At 44.3% G+C, this 26,169-nt stretch overlaps 3 protein-coding genes across 4 annotated transcripts in view; all 3 read right to left on the reverse strand.

The window, feature by feature from the left end:
- Window positions 1-8,736: 8,736 nt before the first annotated feature.
- On the reverse strand, window positions 8,737-9,744 carry LOC147225195 (phosphatidylinositol N-acetylglucosaminyltransferase subunit Y-like). Its single transcript, XM_086163974.1, has one exon. The coding sequence runs from the start codon at window positions 9,742-9,744 to the stop codon at window positions 9,532-9,534; it is 213 nt and encodes a 70-aa protein (XP_086020100.1). The 3' UTR covers window positions 8,737-9,531.
- pyurf (PIGY upstream open reading frame) lies at window positions 8,737-10,943 on the reverse strand. Its single transcript, XM_086163971.1, has 2 exons — window positions 10,696-10,943; window positions 8,737-10,026 (listed from the first exon to the last, which is right to left on the reverse strand). The coding sequence occupies exons 1-2, from the start codon at window positions 10,890-10,892 to the stop codon at window positions 9,888-9,890; spliced, it is 336 nt and encodes a 111-aa protein (XP_086020097.1). The 5' UTR covers window positions 10,893-10,943; the 3' UTR covers window positions 8,737-9,887.
- A 6,511-nt stretch (window positions 10,944-17,454) lies between these two features.
- LOC147225196 (polypeptide N-acetylgalactosaminyltransferase 18-like) overlaps window positions 17,455-26,169 on the reverse strand; it is an 87,844-nt gene continuing 79,129 nt past the window's right edge. Inside the window, exons 10-11 of one of the 2 annotated variants that reach the window (XM_086163952.1) lie at window positions 22,676-22,840; window positions 17,455-19,391 (exon numbers count right to left, since the gene is read on the reverse strand). In XM_086163952.1, the coding sequence (XP_086020078.1) occupies window positions 19,245-19,391; window positions 22,676-22,840 (312 nt within the window). In that variant the 3' untranslated portion in view covers window positions 17,455-19,244. Of the gene's footprint in view, window positions 19,392-22,675; window positions 22,844-26,169 lie in introns of both variants that reach the window. The other variant, XM_086163951.1, reaches the window with a different exon arrangement.

A 26,169-nucleotide genomic window follows, 5' to 3' on the forward strand; every position in this document is an offset into this window, starting at 1 on the left:
CTCTCGCAGCGCCGGGGTCCGGTGGTCAACAAGGTGGTCTCACAGGGTCGGGTGGAGAACCGCAATTCTCCGGGGCCACGCGGAGCGTGCCACTGCTCTTTATAGAGATCTTGATGAGCGGCAGCTGGCCGCTGCTGCAGCTGGCGCTGATTTTTAATTGGGACCCAGCCGTGTCTCCTCTCGGCTGCCGAGAGGAGATCCTGACACTTAGGAGTTAAATTGGTTCTGTGACCGAGCTCGTGATGCTGTTTGGTCGGATATCAAATGAGATTTCCCCGTTAGAATGAAAGAAACGACAGACCTCCGCTTTTGATATATGTTTTTAAATAAAAAAAAATCTAGTTTATAAATAACAAATAATAACATATAATAAAAGAGAATGTGAGGAAATAAACTGGTTTTACTTAGTGTATTTAGCTTGGAGATAGGATGAAGATGGGCAGAGGAGGCTAAAAAAACTTAAATAACTTAACTTGTAGTCTGTGCACTTTAGGGCGAAACTTCTTCAAGGAGGAGTTCACAACACGCACACCTTGCTCGCGTTTTTCCGTGACTTTCTCTGGGCTACCTAGTGGCGAGTGGCACATCCCACTGTTTTTAAATGCTACTCTAAAGCAGGCGGTGGCCACATTGGTGTCAAACGTTAACAACAAAGCAGGAATAATAATTTATCCCTCATAAATCCCTCGTGGGATCCCTCATTCTCTGCAAATAACCCATCATGGATAAACCATGAGCAGTAGGCTGCCGTCCACCAGCTCCAGGGGAGCAGTTAGGGGATCGGTGACTTGCTGGACAACACTTTGACGCACTAGGAGGAGCCGGGAGTCGACCCAGGAAGGTTTGGTTGCTCTACCTCCTGCGCCACGCCGCCCCCAGAGGAAAGAAAGAGAAAGAAGAAAGAAAACCCACTGCCCAACGGCTTGCATTTCGGAAAACTCAAATAAAACCGATGCACTCTAATCTTGGTTCTCAATCATGAGTCCAGCGGACTGAGATGATACGCTTGAAACAGTTCACATACTTCAATTGGCAGATTCACCAAAAACAATGCCGAATGGGATAATTGTTCTGAATCAGTTCACTAACTTGAACTCAAGGTTCCACTATATTCTGAACATGTGATTCTGGTTTGTAGATACAAAGAGCCTTTGTGGAAAGAAAACTAAAACACTTCAGGAATTAATTAAAGCATATTTACAGGATGAAGAAAATTTCCCTGAAGGTCGTTTGTTTTTTTTGCTCTGCGGGTCCGAGTCGTGGAGACCAGGCTCAGAGGGTCCTTTTACTTCAAGGCCAGAGGAAAACTGAAGTCACCTCGGCCCAAGGCTCCGCTGTTGAATCTCTCCCAGGACTAAGAGATGAAGGGGAGGAATGACCTCTGAGGGATCATCTCCCTCCTGCATTCACATATTGAGGAGTTCAATAATTCCTGCAAAGCTCTGATGACACTTTTCTACAGGGTTTCCTTGAAACTACAGGAAATTACTCACGGCTTTTTGAACGCGAATCCCAAAAGTGCTTGATGTCAAAATGTTAACCAGATTAAAACTCACAGCGCTGCAATCATTGTTACCAGGAAGACATTGATGGGATTTCTTAAAGCGTCTAGCCAAGACAGTTTGGTTTGAAAAGGAGTTTGTGTTACAATAACATTAGTTAGGGTTTTGAGTTAAGCCTCGGTTTAAAATGTTTTCTCCAAAAAAAGAGCCGCCTTACATTGATGCAGGTGGAGCATGCAGTGTTGCCATCTGTCCACTAGGGGGCAGTAAACCCTACCATTTATATATATATAACGTGCTGAGCTGCTGTGTGTGTGCGACACACACACACACACACACACACACACACACACACACACACACACACACACACACGATAAGCCGTGTCAATGGAATACAGAAGAGTCCAAGTTAATTAAGTGCCTGAATATGACACTCCCTAATTTGGTCTACCTCCTGCTCCTCTCCTCTACTGTTCTACTCAGGCTCATGAATCTGTTGTGGTTTGGTGACTGATAAGAAGAAGGATTGAGTTCATCCATTTGCGGATCAGATCCACCTGTGGAGGATTGTTCCATAATCTCTTAATCCCGGCCACTTGTTGCTTTCAGCTCTGCACTCACGTCGAAGGATCGGTTATTACACCTTTCAATTAGAAAGTGGTAAAATAATCGTAGCGTAATGTGGAATGAATTATGCTAAATAATACATCGGTTTCAGAAAGAACTTCCTGAAACAAATCCCTCGTTTTTTTGAGGTAAGAGAAGCTCCAGTCAATGGAATCCAAGAAATAAGTTGACTTTTATGCCCGTACGGCAGGAAACTGTAAATCTCGGGAACTGGGAACCTCTTCTATATGTTGATATGTTGGGTTTGAAAAGGATGAATAAAAAAATCTTTCATCTAACAGGCTGCAGAAGCGCTTATTCATCTGCTCCTGGAAAGGATTTACTTTGGTGGCAGCTCATCAGTGGAAAGACTCAAAACTTGTTTCGCTGCATAACATGAATGAATGGCTGAATGTTAATTCATTTATTACCTGAATGAATTATTCATTATTCATTATCGCTTATCCTGGAGCCTATCCAGCTATCACTGGGCGAGAGGAGGCGCTCACCCCGGACCGCTCGATCATAGAGCCACATATAGAGACAAAAAAAACATTCACAGGCTCATTCTGAGAGAGAAATACAACTATTCACCCGCTCATATGTCGTATAGACATGCAGCGATTCATTCACTCATCCACACATCACATAGAGATATAAAACCTTTCACTCATTCTCACATCATACAGACATACAGCTGTTATCTCATTCACACGTCATGGACATACATCCATTTTCTCATTAACACGTCATTTAGAGATACAGCTATTTGCTCATTTATTCACACATCATATAGAAACACATCCATTCTCTTTCAATCAGGCATCATATAGATATATACAACCATTCACTATCTCACTCATTATAGTAACATACAACCCTTTACTCTTTCACTCACATAGACATACATTTGATGGGCTATTTTAAATATCTTATATATAGGTGCCTGTCAAAAACAAAATCCCAAGTTGTGTTTCTAAGGTATACAAGCATTACATACTATCATTCAAATCCATAAGAATGTAATCCGGAATACGCTGTGCAGTGATTTGCCATTAAGTTGGAAAGTGTAAAGTCTTAAAGGAGTTAGAACAAATAGAGGACTTCATAATCGGCACGGACAAAGGTTGTGAGAGTTGAAACGGTATCAGTGGCAGAAAGCTAATATAGAAGCAGAGAGATTCTATACTCAACCTGACAGGAGCAGCCGTGATACCATCAATCCCCGGGAGAACAATGAACCACAGCTGAGAAACTGAGATTAGGCTTCATCTGTTATAATTACATAACAAAAGTCAAACATGGTCGTCCTCCCCGATCTCTCCCATCCGTCACTGCCTCGGCGAACCTGCCGGGAGCAAACGACGACACAGGAAGAGATGGTTACGCATAATTGGGTGTTGTGTTGACATTGTCATTCTCTGATACACCAGAACACAAAATAACGCAAGCAATACTATCGTGTTACCAGCTTATAAATCCCTGTTATTGTTTACAAGTAAAACTTTCATTTTAATGGTTCAATTCAACAATTTTTTATCGAATCATTTGTTTGCACTGGCAGGTTAAACGTTCTGCTTGTGCACCCAAAGGATTAAACACGCTGGATTACTTGCAATCCACATGTAGGCCAACAAAATCCAACACTTGTAACAAAAGTAATTCATAAATTACCACACCCTTGAAATAAAGATATGTTATTGTTGCCTTTCTATTAAAAGCCAAAATTTCCCAAGATACAGTAAGGTAGAGCATTGGCTTGCAAATTCCCTAATTACAAAAAAACAAACAAAAAACGGTCTGTTTTGAATTGAGCTACGGACAAGCCTCGGCACACAAACACACAGTCACAGGCTTTCCGTGTCGTAGCGTAGTGGCAGTCATGCGTGCTACTCCATGTTGTTTACATCGTTCATCATTGAGTTCTACTGTTATCATGGTTTTTTCCTATCAATCTAGCCTTTATTATGACTCCCAAAAAGGTTAAAAGTGCTTGTGATAGTGGTAATAAGAAGAAGTTAAGACTCAGTTCCACCATCCGTCTACCAATATATTCACTATCCCTCCTCTGTGGTTGACCCAACCATCTCAGTCTGGCTTCTCTGACCTTCTCTCCAAAACGACTAACATGTGCTGTTCCTTTGATAGACTCATTCCTGATCCTATCCATCTTCGTTGCTCCCAAAGAGAACCTCAACATCTTCATCTCTGCAACCTCTAGTTCTGCCTCCTGTCTTTTCGTCCTAACAGTTTCTAGTCCACACATCATTTCTGGTCTCACCACTGTCTTGTACACCTTTCCTTTCATTTTGGCTGATAGTCTTCAATCGCATTGTACCCCTGACACGTTTCTCCACCATTCTCTCTGTTGCTCTGGACTGTTGACCCCTAGTACTTGAAATCCTCTACCCTCTGTATCTCCACTCCCTGTAGCCTCACCATTCCAACTGGGTTCCTCTCATTCACGCACATATATTCTGTTTTGCTGTGACTAACCTTCATTTCTCTCCTTTCCAGAGCATACCTCCACATCTCTAGATTTCCCTCAACTTGTTCTCTGCTCTCAGTACAGATCACAATGTCATCTGCAAACATCATGGTCCATGGAGATTCCTGTCTAACCTCATTTGTCAGCCTGTCCATCACCACTGCAAATAAGAAGACGCTCCAAGCTGATCCCTGATGGAGTCCCACCTCCACCTTGAACTTCTCTGTTACCCCTACAGCACACCGCACCACTGTCGCACAGCGAGCATACATGTCCTGCACCAGTCTAACATACTTCTCTGCCACTCCAGACTTCCTCATACAATACCAGAGTTCCTGTCTTCCATCTTCCCATCACTCTCCTAGCATCTGTCGATACATTTCCCCCTCTAACCTTCATCACCCAGACCTGCTGTACATCTTTTCCATCTCTATCTCTCATGTATTGAATACTTGCCATGCAATAAAGAGCAAAATTAATTTCTTGAAAAAAAAATCATAAAATGTGTTTTTCTGGATTTTTATTTTAGATTCCATCACTCACAGTTGAAGAGTACCCATGATAAAAATTACAGACCTCTACATGCTTTGCAAGAGGGAAAAGCAGAAAAATCAGCAGTGTATCAAATACTTTTTCTCCCCACTGTATTAGTAAACAGTATCATTGTTTATCAGAACAGCTAATTCTTGTTCAAATTTAGATGTTAGATTGTGGGGAACATAGAGTGTAACATCCTCATACGAGGACGCAGGGAGTGACTGATTGATTTTGAAGTAAAAACCAGCCCATATTTCCCTGATAGCTGGAGCTGCACCTCTTGTTTGCTCTATGATCAGGGTGTCCTCATCTGAAAGCAAACCCACGGGTGATTAAAAAGCCACTCCGGGCCTCATTATTTGGCTTTTCTGGCTCACAAAACAAAGCGGATTGTGATTGCTGCTTACTGTCACGGATGACCAGAGAGATGTCTGCTCGGGGAAGCGGGGTGATGACAGAGTGAATATTGCTAGAGGCTCACAAACACATGAACCGCATCTAAATCTCAATTAAGTTTCTTCTAATTAGTTATATCCTTTTTGGATTTTCCCAGCTTAACCAATAAGCAGTATGAAAACGCTCCCATTTATTGGTTAGTCACACTCACAACACTGGGGTCAAAGGTTAGCAGGAGCTAAGTGATGGCTACTGCTAACCTTTCCTGTACTGTTTTGTTTATGGCACTATCTAATCGCAAAGCAACCTTTTCACCCACCTCGGTCCCTTTACATCCCTTTTAACAGATTACTTTTTTTTTCAATGTCCAAAAACATGCAGGAGGCTCACTGGAGACCCTGCTTTGTACAAACGTAAATATATATATATACATATATACTGCTCAAAAAAATAAAGGGAACACTTGAACAACACAATGTAACTCCAAGTCAATCACACTTCTGTGAAATCATAGTGTCCACTCAGGAAGCAACACAGATTCATTTTGACTTGTTTTAAGGACATTACATAAAAGTTGGATCAGCCTGGAGTTTGTTTTTACACTTTAATTTTGAGTGTGATTCCTAATCTAGACCTCCATGGGTTGATACAATTGATTTCCATTGATCATTTTTGTGTGATTTTGTTGTCAGCACATTCAACTGTGTAAAGAGCAAAGTATTTCATAAGAATATTTCATTCATTTAGATCTAGGATGTGTTTTTTAAGTGTTCCCTTTATTTTTTTGAGCAGCGTATATATATATATATACACAATTATTTATTGACTTGGAATTATAGATTTAGATGTATGTATACTGTTAAATCCTTTTAGAGCTCTATTTTCTATTTTGATTCTTATATTGATTATATTTCAAACTTGTGCCCTTTGAGTAGGAGCTGCAGCCATAACCAAAAGCAATTAATAAAGTCATCCTGATTCTGATGTAACATGCCAATGAGACGGTGAATGATTGTTTATTATTTAATAATGTCCTATCGTGGCTATTACTCAATGCTGGAGTTTTAATATAATGGTATAATCTGCTTTTTAAACTAATAATTAACTGGAATTTAATATTAATGTGATTAAAAATTGTGTAATCTCATTGCGCTAAACCACTGAAAAGTGCAGGCAGTGCCTTTTACGGTGGTCATGAAGGATCAGTGAGTTCTGCTCTACCAGCCATACATGCAAATATCTCAGCCAGTCTTAAACTTGAATCAAAGTGATGTGAGCGAGTGAGTGACGACCCCGGTGACGTCAGCAGAACCCACGCCGACCCCGAAGCCCCTTTGATTCGAGAGTGTTTCCTCTGACGTTGGGTCCGTGTCAAACCCCTGTTTTCGGAGTCAAACTCATAAAGCGGGTTCGTTCTTGAACGGTCGGCTGCGTCGCCCCGGGAGACCCGCCGAAAACTCAATGACCGCTGTAAATCCATCCATGTGGCTGCTATTGTTGTCACGCCAGTGAGGAGGCGACGACAAAAAGGTCACGCGACATGTCAGACAGGGAGGGTCAACCAGGGAGCCGCATCAGAACGAGGCGGAAGGTTTTGCCATTAAAGTGTATTTTTGGATCAAATCCATTGCTGGTTTCCTGTTTTTTAAGATGATTTGTAAAGAAATATCCACATACGGGGGGCTTTTCAGGTGCAATATACAGGCCAGACGCTCATGACCCCTGAAACTCTCCTGTTTTTCAGGGGATTCATCAGTAATTCGGGTCTGTCATCGCACCGCCTCTTGATTCATGCGTGTTTGTGTGTAGGGGTATTTCCGATTTGCCGTGGGAGGGCGGGGTCCGGGCTAAAAGCCAGGACTTCAGAGGTGGTGATGTCATCGCCGTCCCGCCATCGCCAGTGACATCTCCGGTGATAATGATAGCGGCTTATAAATGGCCTTAACAAGGCGCTCCACCCCAGAGCTGATCACAATTGTGGAGACCCCTCGGACCCTCACACAGTCCCTGCAGGTACGTTAGACTGTTTCTGATTTTTCACTAAAAACAGGCAGAAACCATCAGATGCTTGCTTTTTTCAGAGAATTTTTGGACTTCAGTAAAAAAAATAAAAAATAAAAAAAAATGTAATGAAAAAAGATTTTGAAAAAGAAAAAAAATTGAGGGACTTATAATGATTCACAGTTATCATAATTAATATTAGCGCCTGGTTTTAGATTCACGGACCATCATGCAGCACGTGGGCGGTAAAGTTGTGTTCACCTCCCTCTGGATTTTACACCTGGTCACTCTCGGCGGTGGGCGGCCCCTGGGGTGAGACGGACGTCTTTCCCACAGTGAGTCTCGAGAGTCGGCTTGGAACGTGAAGGTCCTCATGGCCGTTCTGGTTTTTCCCCGTCTGTGTCCAGGAAAAGGACGGTCAGCGAGGTGCAGCTCATGCACGACCTTGGGCAGCACCAGCAGGTGCAGCAGCGGCGTCAGTGGCTGCAGACCAAGCTGCAAGGCCTCCGCCTCGCCCGCGGACGTGAAGAAAGCCGGCTGCCTGGACTGGGCGCCTTGACCAGGGAGGAGATCCAGGAGGCTCTGGAGGTCCTGGAGAAGCTGTTCCACCTGAAACACCCCTGATTCAACAACAATCAGCACAACATTTCCAGCATCTTAATACAACTTCTGAAGTCAGTCCTATTTATTCTTAGTTTGGAGAATGTCCACATTCCTGAATGTGTCTTAAAGCCTACGTTTATGATTTTATTTATAAATATTTAAAAAGTGATGGATATTTCCCGAGGAAGAGCACTTTTTACTTCCCTCTTTTGACCGATGGAGGTGAAGAGTCGGACCTTTTTTTCCTCTACTCTCTGAATATGATGAAACTGCTTTGAATTTCAGATGTATTTTGAACAGGGGGGTATTCAAAGCCAGCAGCTGAACTACTATATATATTTTTATACGTAACTGCTGTTATATATTTTTGACATCTTTGTACTCATTTACAGAGACTAGAATGAATAAAATCCAAAAAAAAAAAAAAAAGATTTCTCCTTCATGCTGGAACACCATAACCCTCCATCGCTCAGACGGAAACCTCCACATCACATAATCCTGTCCAATGCAGATGGGAGTGTAAAACCACACTGATAAAACAGCATTCTCCACAGACCATACTTTTTCGTATAACAGGCTGAGGCAATAAAAAGAGCCGTTCTTAGTCCTCCACATTTTATTACGTTTCCCTCGACATGAGCCTCTCTAGCTAAAAGCAAATCAACTACGTGGAACGTGATTTCAAGCCCCCGATAATTTACTTTCCATTTGTTTTGATTCCAAAGTCGTCATCGAACAAAGACATTTCAAAAGAATGGAAATTTATGCTGACTGGTCAGGCGGGTCAGCGTTTTTACACACAAGCCATAAAACCTCAGACGAGAGCCCGAAAAAACGGGTTATTTCTTTTCGCCGTATTAACCGATCGCAGTTGCCAAATTACCTGATGGCCTTGAAAGCACAGAGGGGGGAACTGCTTCCATCAAACTGCCAGCTGCTGCTACGAGAAACAGCAGCAGGACATTTTCCAGTTGAAAGGACTTGGGGGGAAAAAAAAAAAAGGGAGTACAGCAACAAAAGTTCAACGCGTTCCAGCCACACACACACACACATTTTGCCTGTTTACAAATGTGATGGGTGGATTGGTGGCTAGATAGTGCCATGAAAGCAAATAAAGTCTGAGCTGCTGAGTGAAGTTTTATGGTTTGTGCAGATGTTAATGGAGTCAGTGAACAATGCGGGGAGTAAGACACACACTCACATAAACACGGGGTGTGTGAGATGACTCATCTCGATTAACAATGTTTGCAGAATTACAGCTTTGGGTAGCTTCTGCGTTCTGTAACATCCCAACTTCTAACGTGTAGATATCAGGTTTAACTGATAAAATTCGATCCATTACATGCTCCATTTTCATGCTACTGAGACAGCATCTTCTCAAGCATGTTTCACAGTGTCAGTTGTGTCTGAAGAGCTTGATCCCCATCCAGGTCCAGAGGTGGAAGAAGACGTAGACAGGGATAGTGAGCGGCAGCAGCAGGCTGTAGAAGCACAGGCTGCTGCTGCTGGTGCAGCCCTGAGGGAAGCTTTCATCCACGGCTGCCGAGTAAAACAGCCCGCACAGCGACATGACAGGGACCAGTCCCACCATCACAGACAGAGACAGCATGATGGACGACACAGTGCTGGCTCTCTCTCTCTCACACACACACACACACACACACACACACACACACACACACACACACACACACACACACACACACACACACACAGGAGGGTAAAGGAGTGAAGCCAACTGATGTGGTGTGGTTATTTGTTGGGGTCTGACGGGTCAGAGTCCTTGGACAGAAGACGGGCCTCCTGGGGGATCATGTTGGGGATGCCCTCGATGATGGGGTAAGCGATGCCGAGCTCCTCGTTGATCAGCTCATTGGTCTTTGCGTCAAACCTGGTGAAGACCACGGTTTATGTCAGAGACACATCTGTCTTCCCAGCTTGTTTCAATGTTGTTTGAGGGCTCTCAGCCCAGGAGAATTTACTAAGGCAGATTTTAGGTGATGTGATCGCACGTTCATGTTTATCACAAAAAATAATGGCATCGTGACCACGGGGCATTTAGTCTATCAGGTACATGTTGGGGAAACGTCAAAACACCAAATTTAAAAGTCTACTCGCTTCCATCTCTCCAAGAGCTAAACTGGAAGTGCTGAAGAAAATGTAGCGTTGCCCCAGGTGTGTGCGTGGAGGCTGCATTTAGCGACCTGGGAAGGATTATACCACTCAGAGGAAAGGACAACTTCTCACAACGAAACCAGATTAAACATACAGAGCTGAATTTCGTAGAGAATATTGCTTGCGTGCTTTTATTTTAAGCGACAGCAGCAGGAACAACAAGCTAACGATCGGCTGGATGTCAAATTCCACCAGAAAATAGCGTTCATTACAATACGTAGCTATCAAGCACCTGACACACTTGACATTTCCCTTTATTTCCGCCCCCAATATACCTAAAATAAAAATACACACGTTTTAGTTGTTGGAATCCACTCGGTGTGTTTAAATTGTATTGACCTTACTTGGTTTCTTGAACTAGCTACAGGTGTGTTTGTGTGTTTACCGGAGCGGCTTCTTGGACAGCGGACACACCAGGAACTCCAGCAACGACTCGTCAAAACCCCCGGCCGTCCCGTCCTTCACGTCCGCGGCGCTCCGCGTCCCGGCGGGCACGATTCCTCTCGGTGACGGCGGAAGAGTCACACCGCTGGGACCGAGAACTATCCGCGGCGCTAATCTCCCTAAGACACTCCGCAACATGACCGGGACAGGGTAACTCACCGACCGGAAGTGAGTGCCGTGTGTCACCCGAATTCCCCTCCGCTTCCGGTTTTGGTCCGTCGCTCTATTTCTTCCGTGGAATCAATTCACAATATTAATTCACGGCATCACCATTAAACGTTGATTTTGTTTAAATGTAATGATTAAGTTTCAAAACATAGGCCTCAATTTACATTCAGATTTTTTTTTTAATCGTATCAACGTTGATGTGAAGAAAACTTTAAATACTCAGCTGTGTTCGCTTGGGGGCAGTGTTGCATGGAGGGGTAGATCAGATGCTACAGCGGCGATTAGATTAGATTTTATTGTCAATACAAAAAGCATGTACAGGGCAACGAAATGCAGTTTAATTTATCTAACTTTATGGGGAAAAAAACAGCAAGTGCAGACTTAATAAATAAATCAACGGTATGTGCGTGGTATATTGTGTTAATAATTTACAAGTGAATGGGTACAATGAAGATATACAGACGGATATGTGCATAAGATGTAGTGGACATTAAAAAAAAAAAATACAAACGTAGGACCGACACGATGACAACCCTTTGACAAAGTTGCATCTTGCAGAATGGGGTGTGTTCGCTGAACGGAATAGGGTAGGGAGGAGAGGATCAATAAGAATTACATATAAGAAAATTAATTATAAAGGGTGAGATGAAAGCACTCAGGGATTTAAAATAAGTGTAAGCCATCATTCTGCTTGGACCCGAAATTAGAACGCTAGTGGTATGGATGCCTTAAATATGATCACATGGTAATGAAATATTACTGCAATCATGAGAACGTGTTAAAAGTGTTCTTTTAAATATTTAGTGATACACAAATGGGAACAGCTGCGTTAAGAGATGTAAAGTGCAGCGCGGGAACAGCAAGTGACAACAGAGCCTGGCCGTAAACAAACGAAATGAACAAACACAGGCGTTATTCCATCCTCTGCTAGATTATTTTAATTTGCTAAGAGTGTTTCAGAGTGCAGAGAAAACCAATAAAGATATTTTGTGAACGGTCACAGTTACCGTGCAGTTTCACTGAGGCCTGAAGCTGATTTCCCAGCAGCTTCCGTCTTAAGAATATTAAATATTGCAAGAGCGAGTGCCAGCTGGATCACACGGCTGAAGATATTGCTCTGGGACTTTTCTGGCGGAGCCCCAACTTGTTTGAAATCTGCTTTTAGCCGTAATATGTCCCGCGCCCGCTCGACAGGCCCGCTAATATATTTTTCTCTTTAGGCCGGGCCCTCACCGCCCGCTCCCGACCATGATCCTTTTCTCCTTGGTCTGTTTACCCTCCAGACGGATCCATCATGTCTGACATGTTATGGCGAGACACGTCACGCATGATGGACTGATTTACCGGACTTTATTTCTGAAGTATTTAAAAGCTGGAGTGATGACCTTGCAAAACAAATAATAAAAAATGTAAAAAAAAAGCAACACACGTGCAGATGGAAAGAAAAGAAAAATATTCTCATGCAAAATTTTAATCATTGTTTCTAGGAATTAAAGGGTTATGACTTACTCTCGGGAGCAACACAGAAATACACAGCCGACCAAGTGTTATAATCCGATATTCAAAATGATGTACGTGAATTTTAGGTCAAGCCTCAAACCCGCGACCTCCTTGTACAACTGCGGGGGGAACGAAATCCAAGATGTCTGCGCGGCGTAGATATAGTCAGTGGGAAACGGAGGCCTTGCTGTGTTTTACTGTGATTAGAGTCAAGCAATCACAAACACAGTCTGAGAGCTCTGGAGGAAAGTCAGCGAAAGAATAATTTATTTCTTATCTCATGTAAATTCGAAGTTTTTTTTTTAATTTTTAAATTGTATCCGGCACAACCTATACCGCAGTCTGCATTCACCGCTACGTTACTGTTAGCCCTTAGCAATCATGGACTCCAGCTTGTTCACCGAACCTTAACCTCAGACTTTCTATATTTTCCACAGTCGTTCCAGTGCTCTGGTTTTTATTGGTCACAAGAGGTGAGCAGGTCTGTGTGGGCGATGAAAGCTGGCCGAGGATCGATCTCCATTTATCTTCTCTCAAATTGGCCTTTTATCAAATGGCTGTGCAGAAACGGCTTTATCATATGGAGCCTTTCACTCGATTTAATACTAATTTTTATGTGCATATAGATAGAATTAGCCATGTCTAAATCTTATCATGGCCATTGGTCTCGCTTAATTTCTTGCAGTTCTAAAGTTCCTCTGAGGCACCGAAGGATGGACTGACTCGGGAAAGCTTACAGTCAGGACCCAGCGGTCTGTGTGAAACCCCCGAGACGGTCGCTCCACGGTGGTATCGTCCTTTTCACCCGCCAGTGGACCCACTGGATGATGTGGGAGCCCAAACTTGGACAACCCCCCCTCCCGAACCCGCTTCTTCGGGCTGGTCCACGAGATGATTCCATCCTGCTGACACAACCGCAACGTCCGCCATCGACCTCTGTCAGCCGGCGGCGCGAGGACACGCCGAACATCACGCTCCTTGGTTCAACACGACGAGAGTCCCCCGTCTGCGGCTCTTCGGCACTCTCCTTGCTGAGTCGGGGCTTCGTTTAATTAAAAAAAGAACGAAAGCTTTCATTTCCATGCCGAGGAGCCGCTGAGGTGGCAACTTCTGCGGGATCTGATAACCGGCTCCCCTCCTCTTCCACCCTGCCCTCTCTCCCCGTACCTTCTCCTTCACAGGAGGCCAGAGGGGTTTGAGGTGTCTGATGTCCCCAAAGTGCTCACCAGTCTCGGTTCTTCTCCTGGACCAATTTATTTGCGCAACAAGCACAGATTCTGCCTTGAAGCGGGTGTTTGGTGTTGAGGTAGGATTGACCTATTAGGTTTGGGCATCTGAACTGCTACAAAGATTCTCCTTGAATGCAAATATCCAGTGGATTGTCTTCTGGGCTTCACGTCGGCGCAGTCCGGAGCATCCAGGAGGGTGTTTTTTCAGAGTTGGATTGATCCATCGTCCCGGTCATATTTACACCTCTTTCAATCAAACACAGCTGCCGCTCCGGCTCGGACCAGCGCAAACTAGACACTTGCAAAAGGATCCGCGTCGGTTTATCTTTTCCGAAACATCTTCAAGTTACGTCTAGAAAATAGTTCCTGTCGAAATCTACTTGTCGTGGCAATTGCACTTGAATTTCTTCACTTGAAGATGGCTTTTCTGTTTTGCCGTTTCTGAACAGAGGAGGGGGCCTCAGACACAACCTTTCACAAACGCACAACGCCATATTGGGATCGATACCGAGACAGATTTGTGCACACGGACTGGAACCACCTGCACCAAACAACCGGGAAAAATCCACCACAAGAACTTGCCTATGGTAACTTCCACCTGAGCCTCAGTCCATGTGATCCAACAGGTTTCACTCCAACTTTTCTCATTCCAATCCCGGTGATCCCCAAAAGTTGCTCCTTTCCCGCAATGAACGACACTCCAATTACCATGACAACCCCCTTCGACCTAGTTTCTGCCGATCGACTCTCCCATTTACATAATCATAACCTCGACCCGCTTAAAACGCTGGTAGTTTTATTGGGAAACTCCCCACAGGTTATTAGAACTGAAGAAGCCTTTGGGATGAGAGGCGATACGTCTTCAAGTAAGGAAATTCAAGTCCGGTTGCCATGACATGAAGATTTTGTCAAGAACTCACCATGACCTGGATGACTGAGAACTTCCACAGATATCCAGAAAATAGAACCTCCAGGAATTTTTGACATTGACTTACTTAGACTTGATTTACTTACTAGGGTTAGGCTACCTGTCTTTAAATCGCAGATTTGAGGCAAAAATACAGCTAGAGTTGGAATCAGCATCCAATTTTAAGTAATTCCAAACCTCCGGTAGTTTGAATGTTCCCCAAACAGCCCACTGTCCTTGAACGCATCACCATCTGAGGTGTGGACCCACCATCAAAATCACTCAGCGGCAGTTTCATCTTCCCCGCTGACATGTGTTGTTTACGGTCGTCGGATGTCGCCGGGTCAACGGCATCTCACGCTGTGGGAGTCGAGGGTTTGTTTATGAGGTGTTTATGGTGACCCCCACTCTCCATCTGCAACAACACCGGGAGGGGGCTTTTTTACGACGAGCGATACGTGGAAATGGAGATCGACGCTGAGATCCAATTTGGCACAGGCGGTGTTTAAAAGGATGAAGACACCTGCTGGCCTTTTTTTTTCTATTTATTTATTTTTTTAAAAGGTTTGTAAAAGCCTGGAGGGAGAGAGGGAAGGACGGAGGGATGGCAGGATTCGACCTTCAGCGGGCGCCTCGGACATTCGCCGGCCTCCACGTGCGTATGAAAGTGTGAACGTGTGAATAGCAACCTTTTTTACCGGGGCGGAAGGAGAGTGAGCAGCTGCAGGAGTGAAGGAGGTTTCGGCCTCTTCATACATCTTTGATGCAGCCGAACACAGGACGGAAAGACTCGGAGACCTCTTTTAAGGAGGCGTTCATTATTCAGCGGGCCTTTGGCTTCTTGGATCTTTCCATCTGAAGCTCTGCTGTGAGAGTCAACTTCGCTTCGTTTCGGAGCCCATCCTGGCAGACACTGGGCCGAGAGGCGGGGCTTAAGCCGGGCCGGTCGGCCGTCAATCACAGCGTCACGCACGGCCCCCTGATTGCATTCCTGCAAAACTCCTGCTTTGTTCGGCCTGAATTAAAAGGCCGTTTACGGGACAAGGAAAGCAAAACTTGTCCCGCATATGGCGTAGCTTGCTGTGTTGCCATAGAAACCAAGCTGGGTCTTGTTTTGCATCATGATTTCCCGGACTTAGCTGAGGCTTTATGACCCTGCATGTCATGAATTTCCGAATCCTGATTCAGTTGATAAACAAGCTTGACATTTGCAACTCCAACCAAAATTTCACATTTTTTGCGCTCATATTGCCATCCATCCATCCATCCATCCATCCATCCATCCATCCATCCATCCATCCATCCATCCATCCGTACAGACCAGCTGCCCAATCCACCTCTTCTGGATGTGGAGGACCAGCTGCTCTACTCCGAATGCTCCTGGACGGCCGATCTTCTCACGCTGCCTCTGAAAAAGAGCCCAGATACCCTGCGGGGGAAACTCATTTCAGCAGCTTGTATCCACGCTCCCACTCAGATTTGGCTCCCTCGGGACTGGAGTCCGTTTCTTCCCGGTCGATGTGGTTCTGTCGGCTCCGTCCGATTGAGATCTCCAGCTCTCACTGGAACTGAAAGCGTCCGTGCTGATAACCAGCGCCTCCAAACCCGAGGCTGTGGTCCTCGGCCAGGTAAAAAAGGGAGCGCGCCCCTCGGGTGCTCATATTGCAAATATTCAATAAAAAACAGTCATAAACTTTTGACAACGGATAAGATCGAGGTGTTCATTTTGCTAAACCCCTGTGATGTCCTTGAAAGAGAGACAAGACAGAAGCAGGGACTGTGTTTCCATCAGCAGGTTTTACTGTTCCTATAAATATCCCCTTAAATATACTAATAAAATAGCCGTTACATTGTCATCATCATAGTAACTCCCCCCTCCCGCAGAAGATAGAGATAGTTCAGGATCTAAACAGAGCGGAGAGTCAGACAGAAGGAGATGCTACACAGTAGCAGAGAAGTTCTGGATGTCCAACAAAGGCTGGAAGGCCTCAGGGGTCCCACACTCTCTAGGTCATGACCCCTCACCTCAAAACAAAAAAAAAACAAAAAAACTTGTTGCACATAAATGGACCCCTGCGATCAGATTCAAAATTTCAATCTGTTTTTTTTTTCGGGGAATTTTCGGCAAATCTAAAACATCAAGTAAGCCATTCATTCATTCATTCATTCTCCTGCAGTCACGGTTGCAGGATCTTATCCTAGATGTCGTTGGGCAGGAAGCGGGGTTCCCCTTTAACCTGTCAAACACAGATACATCCAACCATTCACCCTCTCGTCCACACGTCCGGACAACGTGGGGTCCCCGATGAACCTCCTGCATGTGGAGGAACCCGGAGAACCCCGAAAAACCCCACGCAGAAACCTTAGGCGGGTCTGATATCCATAGGTGAAACATCTTGAGCTTATCATCTTGAAGGCATGTTAAAAATTATCTGTTATGTAAGACCGGTGACGCGATTGCAGATTTCTCCACTGCGTGCGGAGACGGAGGGGCGGAGAACTTTGAATCCTTCAGTGCAATCTGAAACGCAGGTACTTTCATCAGGAGATGACACCGTCGAGGTTGAATTCTACAGAGATTATAACTCCTGATGAATATGACAGTCCAACTAGTTCCCCAACTAGTGGTCTTAAAAGCAGCATCTGCCTTCCCGCCCCCATCGACATCCGCCCGAAGTCCGACCGCTGGGCACTAATTCTCAGTTCCGCCGGTGTTTATCTGCATCTGTTGCAGCAGTGATTTCATCTCCGACTCCCCTTCAGCTCTTTTAACTGGTATATATTCTTATATAACCGCCGCTCAATCTTGAGCCGGTACATTCAGTTCCCATGAACCCCCAGTTCCCATTAAAATGTCAAAGTGTTTTTCTCCCCCCCCCCCCCCCACACTGCTGTTTCCAGTGTTTTAAGTGCTTTTAAAGAACAATGTAATCAAACTGAAATAAATAGTTTTGTGTAGAAGTGGAAGGCATTTACTCCTTTTTTTTTTATACAATAAAACTATCAATGCACAGTAGATAAACATAAAGACAGGAGTCACCAGTGTAGGACATGAGGATACTCATTTTTCTTCAACAGTCACAACTTTGACTCATTCATTCATTCATTCATTCATTCATTCATTCATTCATTCATGATGAATACTGTCAGAGGGGGCTTGAGCCTATGCTACTTTCATTGGCCTGAAGATGTGGTTCCTGTATCACCACCATCTAACTTATTTCTTTTGTATTCTAATTTCTTTAGATGTCCAGATCGACCAATCGGTTTGAATCAGACATTGAATCTCATTGGTGATATTTCTTTTTAATCTTTCCCCCCCAATCATGACCAAAGACAGTTCCTATTTTTGGAACGGATTAGCACAGAGGTTCTGTTCTGGATAGAAGATATTTCACTGACATTTATCATCATAGCTTATTTTGCGTTCCTGCTACAACTCCACCGCACGTCAAGCTTTGGGTTCGGGCGGCTCCGAAACCCAGAGACTGTCCTTTCATGCCGCCCTTGGCTGACTTGTCCAAAGGGGCACCAGCAGCATGGAGGTCTTCTGTCCTCACAGTCTTGTATCTGATTCCCAACAGGGTCTCAGGACAACCTCAAACTCCTAGATGCGATCGGACGATTCCTTGATGTGTGGACTTTTCCTTTGACCTTCACGTCCCATTCCCAGTGCCGATCACTAGACCACCTCTGGCGGAGAACAAGGTGGGGTACCTTGCTGCCTACATCTGCAGCTGCTTCTCCTGCCTGATAGGAAGGAGGAGGAGCTTGGAGACTCAGCGGGAACTTCAACAAATGTCCACAACTTCTTCTTATGGGTCTCCAGATGATCCCTACTTCTTTGTATGCTCCCCTGACGAAGTAGCCAAAGGTACCGAAGAAGTTTTGGGCTGTACCTTTGTGTCTGTGTATTTAGCGCTTCAGCTCTCAGGAGACTTTTCACTATCTACTTCTCAGTGGGAGTTTATTAGGGTAAAAAAAAGCGGGGGTATTTATGTCACGCGGTGGGCGGGGGCTGCGGGAGCCTGATGAATGTTTGGCTTCTGAATCCTCACTCCACTGTAATCGATAGCTCTGCCTCTGATCAAATTAATTCCAGAAAGCCTTCTCGCGAAGCCTGAAGGATCACACGTCATCGCCCCTGTGGATCTGCTGCGCTTCCACGCCGTCTGCCCGGTGAATGAAGCAACGCCCGACGGCCGTAACTCAAGCCTCCCCGCGGAGCCAGAGTGTCTCTCCGCAGCCCGTTTGCATCAAGAAACGATTGGATTTCTCAGGAGCAACTGCACTCACTCACCTGGAATCTCTCTCCCTGCGAACGCGTTGCGGCGGCGCTCGGGCGATTCGTCATGGTGAACGTGCGGTGGGAACAGAGGGGAGAACAGATTTTTTTTATTTTACGGCGTGGATTGGGAGCCTTTGCTGGCCCGTGTGGTCAAAAAAAAAACACCAGCACACTATCTAGCATACTATCACATCCTGCATCTGCAATGCAGAGTGGAGTTTTAAAAGCCCCGCCTGCATTTTTGGAATCGCTTCTCTCAGGTCGTCGTGCAAAACCGTTAACAGGGTTCTGATGGTCCGTGTCTCGTTGCCACATCTTCTCAAGTCAAATAGCTCCAGGGGACTGTTTGTTTTTTTTTTGTCTGCATCTGATTGCCATTTCTAGAAGCGACGATGCGCTCACTGTGGCAGGACGGTCAGTATGTTGGTGATGGTCCACTTCTGCCCGCTGCACTCCTGGATGGCCAGCTGGAAGCTGAACTGTGACTGTCGGCTCTCCACCATCTCCAGGCAATGCTGAGACTCCATGTTCTGGATGGCGCCACCCTAGAGACGAGAGGCGAGAGGAGAGAATTGGTTTCGTATCTCAAGATGAGCTTAAAGAGTTGATTCATTTAAATGTTGCCGATTATTGCTATGCTAGTATAGATTTACAAATCAAAATGTAGGGGAGTGTATCTAAAAGTGATCGTACGGTGCATAAATTGGCTTAAAACCTTTCTTTTTGAGAAAGCATATGTTAGCACGAGGCTAGCCCGTGGTTTTGCGGCTCCTTCCTTCCTTCCTCTTCCATCACCAGTGTATGACAGTAACTTCCCATCTTCTCCCGAGTACCCGGGTTCTCTCATGTTGCAGCTTTCCAGAGCCTAATCTGCGGCAGAAACTATTCACCCTCTCATTCACACGTCATGGACAAAGCAGGGTTTCCAGTGAACCTCCTGCATGGGTTTGGACTGCGGGAGGAACCCGGAGAACCCTGAGGAACCCCACGCAAACGAGGGGGAGAACATTGAGAAAAGTTCAAATCCAACGAGGAATCCTCTGGCTGTGAGGAGGAAACAGTAATCTTTTCTTTTCACCCACCACCTTGAAATAACTGTATTTTATTATTTTTTTGCAAATGTTATGTTCCATAATGACGTATTTTCAGCCGCAAGCTGCCACTCTGTCAATTTAACCACGGGGCGGTTCATCACAGAGTGCAACCGTGTCTCTGCAGCGGTAAAAGCAATATTCACGGTGAGAGTAATACACGGCAGGAAGCGAAAGGCATCAAATTTCCACGTGTCGCGTCGCAGATCGGACGGGATTCCTCGGCGTCAACGCGACCGATTCTCCTTGTGGAGCAGAATTGAGGTGTCAATTTTAACGGCTTCCGCTTAAACGGCACCATCTACATGGTAAAACAGACTAATAGGGAGCGACCGGGGTTCGGAGAGGAGCTGGGAATCGAACTGACAACCTTCCGAATGAGCCACAAACACCCAAAATACAATCCCTCGTAACGCAGAGCTGCCGCAGGCTGATGTCCATGGAAGCAAAGATGCACATCAGTGTGTTTGTCCAGAACAATGTCACTTTTAATGAGAGCTTTAGTGGACAATAACCCAATGTTTGTGTGTGTGTGTGTGTGTGCGTGCACGCCCAAGGCAGACCCTTAGTCATACGGCCTGAACGATAACATGCTCTAATGAGCCCGAGGAGACGGGATCCATTAATGTCAAACCCAGCGCTTTCATATCAATACGCTTCACATTTAACGCAACACACACATGCACACACACACACACACACACACACACAGCAGGAGCGAGCGTCTGAGAGCGGAGAGCCCGGCCCAGTTTCTAAACATGACGTTCGCAGCCGACGAAAGTCTCAAACCTGAAAAAAGACGACCTGATTTTTTGGATCTATTTAAAGGTGCTTATTCTGGACCAATGGGAGGCCTGGGCTGGTGGGGCGTGATGGAGAGGAGGCTCCTGATTGGGCAGTAAAGACGCAGTGTCCATCGCGTTGAAGATTGACATAGGTTTCATAAAGGAAAGCAGCATCTTTTTGCTGCTTTATATCACTTACTGCTTCTTCTTCTTCATTTTCGAGAAGCTGCCATGTGTGTCAGTTAAAAAGGTGGGGACTATCTGAGAGCTTCGCTTCAGTTGGAAAGTGTGGAATGTCCTGACACGGCTGGTGGAAAAGTCCTCATTTGCTGTGAGACCATGAGATGTTTTCTCACTGGAGGAACTTTTTGCAGTTCCTACAACCTTATCAAGAAAATATTGCTTCCCCATCAATTAGCACAGAAGAGGACCATCTTAGGTTCTACTCCAAGGCAGGGTCTTTCTATGGTTGGTGGAAGTTCATACGCCACATCCACTACCAGATACTTCTTGGACTCTGGAGAACTATCTTGAAAAGCTATCCTGGTCACTGGTCAGATGTTTTCTGGAGACAAATAAGCAGCAAGAAACGGAGTGACAAAGAGGTCCGAGCTTTTCTGGTCTGCTACGCCACGGAGGGGCGTCCAGGGCTCGCAGAGGAACAGGTACAATTTGGACCAAATAAGCGTGGAGTTAGCTAACAGCTAACGGGGTTCTTCACAATGCAGGGAGAAGATAGAAACACCATCTGATAGTGCATGGTTATTATTTTATGAATACTGTGTTAGTTTCCACCTCAATGTTAAAGTCAGACCAAGATGGTCTGGACATGGACAGAGGAGGACCTGTGAAGATCTGGTTAGAAGAATGCTGAGGTTGGAGGAGGTCTAGAGGAAGACCAGAGAGGAGGTTTATGGATGGAGAGCAGGAAGAGAAGAAGATACTCAGTTTGAGAGGAGAGAATTAGATGGAGGCAGATGATTCAGCAGCCCAAAGAAGGAGGAGGTCCGTCCGGATTTGAAGAACTTGGAGTTGCGGTGCAGACCAAAGCTTGTTTGTCTTCACACATTCATCCCACTCCTTCGCTGAATCCGCCGGATTACCGAGGAGCCGCTTTCACCGTTTATCCGTGTGATTGAGCGTTGGGATCATTGCGCGGTCGCTGCTCAACGCAGCGGGTTTATTAGCTCCGCGTCGCTGCAATAAACTTTTAATCGGATGAAACCCTCCCAGCCCGGCGGGCGAGGGACAAATTCAATTAGAGCCACGGATGGGACACGTCAGGAAACACCCTCACTCTCTCACTCCCACGGGCTGAAGCGACTTTCAATAACCGAAAAAATAAGAATCTCTTCATCAATAATTCATGATCGCTGAGCGGCCACCTCTCCGTTTGACCCCCCCTCCCCATCTCCTTTGTTCCGGGCGTTCTCCCACCCGTCCTCAGAACCCATCAGATCTATCAATAGCAATCAGTCATTGATCCGATCGACTTGGAACACAACGTGATCTGACACATGGATGGATGGATGGATGGATGGATGGATGGATAGATGGATAGATGGATAGATGGATAGATGGATAGATGGATAGATAGATAGATAGATAGATAGATAGATAGATAGATCTTGCCCAACAACACTTTGACATGCTAGGAGGAACCAGGAATGTTCAGTTCCAAAAACAAGCCCATAGGCCCCAGCAGTGTTTCACATGAGTGAGCTAAAAATAAGGATATAAAAGTATGAAAAATATAATATAAAACTACAAAGATGTATGAATATAAGACGTATATTGTATGAGTGTATTAGCAGCCACTCCCCCCCGCCCACACACACACACACACACAGTATTTTGCAGTATTTTGAAGGTGATCTTGGACCTCAGGACCCGGTGACTAACATAAAGGAGCCTCTCAAAAGTGTGTGTGTGTGTGTGTGTATCCATGCCTACCGGAGTGAAGATCCAGCCGAGCTTCATATGCTTGGCAGCGGCGTAGCTGCACTCCAGTAGCCGCGGCCTGCTGTTCACGTCCACCATGCACTTGTTGTCGTCGTCGTCGATGGTGGGACTGAGGACGCCCAGACGCAGCTGCAGGGAGCTGGTGTAGTAGACGTTCTGCTGGCGGGGATAAAAATGGAAAACGCTGAACTGGATTCTGACGCGCACTTTTACACCAACACCGAAAACATGTTTCGTTGTGAATTTTTGAGAGCTTGAATAAATGAATGAAATAAGGACCAGAGGTGGTTGTTTTTTCCTAAAGCATTATATTACGGTCCACTGTTTTGCTTCCATGAAATATTCAGAGATTTTTGAACAGAAGAGTAATAAAAAAAAAAAGAGCATAATTCAAATTTTATTCAATTAATTGGACATCGGTGATCAAAACAGAATATCTGTGTGACCCCAGCCTTTCTGAGTGGGGCCTCCATGGGGTTCCTCACTGGAGACCTTACACTGTCCAGGCGCATAAATGAGAGGGTGAATGGTTGCATGTCTTTAAAAAACATGGGAATGAGTGAAGGACTGTATATATCTATATGATGTCTGAATGAGAGGGTGAATGGTTGCATGTCTTTATATGAGATGTGAATGAGTGAATTATTGCATGTCTCTATAAGACATATGAATGAGCGGATGAATGGCCGTCTCTATACAACTTGTGATTGACAAGGTGAACGCTTGTATGTCTCTTGTTTGAAATGTGAATTGTTGAATGTCTGTATATGAAGTGTGAGAGGGTGAACGGCTGTATTTCTTGACAGCACGTTTGAATAAGCGAGTGAATTGTGTATGTCTCTATATGATATATGATGTCTCTATAGGATGTGGGGATGAAAGGGTTAAAAGTCATCTCTATATGACTTGAATGACAGGGTGAATGTATCTATACGACATGCAAATGAGAGGGTGAATGCTTGTATGTCTGTATAAGATGCGGGAATAACAGGGCGAATAGTGTATTTCTCGATTTGACATGTAAACAAGAAGGAGATGGCCGTAGGTCTCTATATGACATGTGAATGAGTGAATGGCTGAACACCTGAGGGTGAATGTTTGCATGTCTCTATAAGACGTGTGAATGGTTTAAAATGTCTATACAATGTGTGAATGATGCAGGTAACGAATGAATGTTTTACAATGGATTTTACATCATGCATTTCATCACTGGAGAGAAAACAACTTTTTAAAAAAAAAAAATGATCTCCATAAAGTTGTTTGAAATAAGAAAAGGAAATCGATTGGCGGGTGGAATCCACTTCTAGAGGGACGGAATTAAATAAAACAAGGGTGTGAATGAGAGGGTGAATGCTTGTTTGTCTCTCCACGTGATGGCTTATCACCCAGGGTGATAAGCCGTACAGAAAATGAATGAATGAATGAATGAATGAATGAATGAATGAATGAATGAATGTGATTACCGAATGATCCTAACCGATCCCCGCTGGAGTCTTTTGAGATTAATTCTGGTGTGTTCGCAGATAAAAATGAAGAAGCTGAAAGTGTCCTGGAGGACAAGCAGACATGAAAGAATCTTAATAAATGATGATACTAAAGATAATTCCCCGAAGGGTTAGTTGGAGTAGCCTTCGCTAATGACCAGACTGCTTTTGTTGCAACATATTAAAGTTAACGTTTAAACCGCTGGATGAAAAATTCCATCCTTTCACAAAGAACACATTAGCACTGTGTGGGAAAGACACAGCGATTATGAACGAATGAATGGTCAGTGACCATCATTCATTCATTCATTCACACAGTGTGCAGACGTGATCGTTCACCCTCTCATTCACCCATCATATAAAAAAAAAACAAAACAAAAAAAACATTCACTCTTTTCGTTCAAACGTCTGGACAATTAGTAACTCGAGGTCAATAGTCAAAACTGACTCAAAACAAAAATTAGTCAAACTTTCATACAGTGGATTTTTAAAAAAAAAAAAAAAAACAGGGCAAAGATAAAATGAAAAAGGAACTTTGCAATGTATGTTTTGCTTTCAAATTTGAATACGAAATGATTTTTTGATGAAAAAACATCTGGTGACATTGTTAAAACGATCTTTTCTTTTCTTATTTCTATAAAATCCCCCCTCCAAAAAACAGCAAAATTAAAAACATTGATTTAATAACCAGAATAGCCACCATTAGCCTTGTAAATATTATACCTCCTCTTATACATGCTACCAATTAACTTTCTAATAAATTCTAGTAGCAAATTTTCTCGCAATTACAAGATTTTCTCTTTTAACCCAGCAATATTTCATGGAGTAATTTCATCAATTCTTTTTTAATATTCATTTTTAATATTGATTCGTCATGTATTTTTTAGAGGAACGGTTCATTACATATAAAGATTTTTATAATTTACCTGTTTACCTCCTTTACACTAAAACAAAGGAAAAATTTAGGACTTAGTGTTACTTCTAGGTAATGATTTTACTGGTCCGGCCCTCTTGTCATCAAATTAGGCTGTACGTGGCCCCCGGACCAAAATGAGTTTGACACCCCTGATATAGAGACATTCGATATTTATCCTCTCATTCGTACGTCATACAGACACATATAAGCACCATATAGCAATTAAAAAACATTAAAAGTCTTTAAATAGATGTAGCAAAAATTAAGGCCTTAAATAGCATTAAAAACATTAAATTCAATGTCTAGAGACATTAAAATTTTAAAATGAGTTTGACACCCCTGTTATTGAGACATACAATTCATTCATCGTTCACATCACGATAAACAACCTTCGCTCTCTCATTCAAACCAATAGACAGTTCGTCACTAAAGGGTTAATCGAGTCAAAAACTGTGTCTCATACATTCATTTCAAGGGACCTTCTGGCTGCGAAGGTATTGAGTGAAGCTCCAAAGAGACAAACCTGCAGGACATCCGGTGACCAACCACGGAGAAGAAGCCTCTTCATTATTTTTGTCCATTTCGACAATACTCTAAAAGTCTAATTGTGCCTGATAATGGAATATATTCCATTTAAAATAGTACTTTTCAATAGAGGAACAGACATTTTCTCAGCGTGTTTCCAGATATCATCTCGTTATTTTTAATGCACCTTGTGGGTCGATGAGACCCCGCCATTAGCAACAGGGGGGTTCTTTAATCAGGCTATTTATGGGCCGTGGTGTGTTTTCTCTCTCTCTCTATCTCTCACACACACTTTTAATGTTTTGAGGAATAAGCAGGTCACCTGCAACAGACCCAATTAATCACAGAGGCAAGATGGGTGGAAACAAATGTGGATCTTGGGTGAACAGAATTATTTTACATACCTGAGGAGAACACAAGGACATGTTAATTCATGCAAGCGCTGGCCCAGTTTGAGAAAACGGCCAGCGAGCGGAAATCAAGGGGGCAGAATGTCTACGATCGACGGGGCGCAAATCGACCGACGACATCGAGGAGGAGAATGTGGGGATTCACAGCAC

This window comes from Fistularia commersonii, chromosome 17 (genome assembly GCF_037954325.1).
Source record: "Fistularia commersonii isolate RoL2024-O1a breed Wild chromosome 17, RoL_Fcom_v1.0, whole genome shotgun sequence".
NCBI lineage: Eukaryota > Metazoa > Chordata > Actinopteri > Syngnathiformes > Fistulariidae > Fistularia > Fistularia commersonii.

Excerpts from the sequence above, each read along its gene's own strand:
- pyurf (XM_086163971.1), bottom strand. The coding sequence starts at position 10,892 with ATGTTGCGGAGTGTCTTAGGGAGATTAGCGCCGCGGATAGTTCTCGGT. Across the intron at positions 10,027-10,695 it reads CTGTCCAAGAAGCCGCTCCG|GTTTGACGCAAAGACCAATG; the intron begins GTAAACACACAA and ends GGTCTTCACCAG.
- LOC147225195 (XM_086163974.1), bottom strand. The coding sequence starts at position 9,744 with ATGCTGTCTCTGTCTGTGATGGTGGGACTGGTCCCTGTCATGTCGCTG.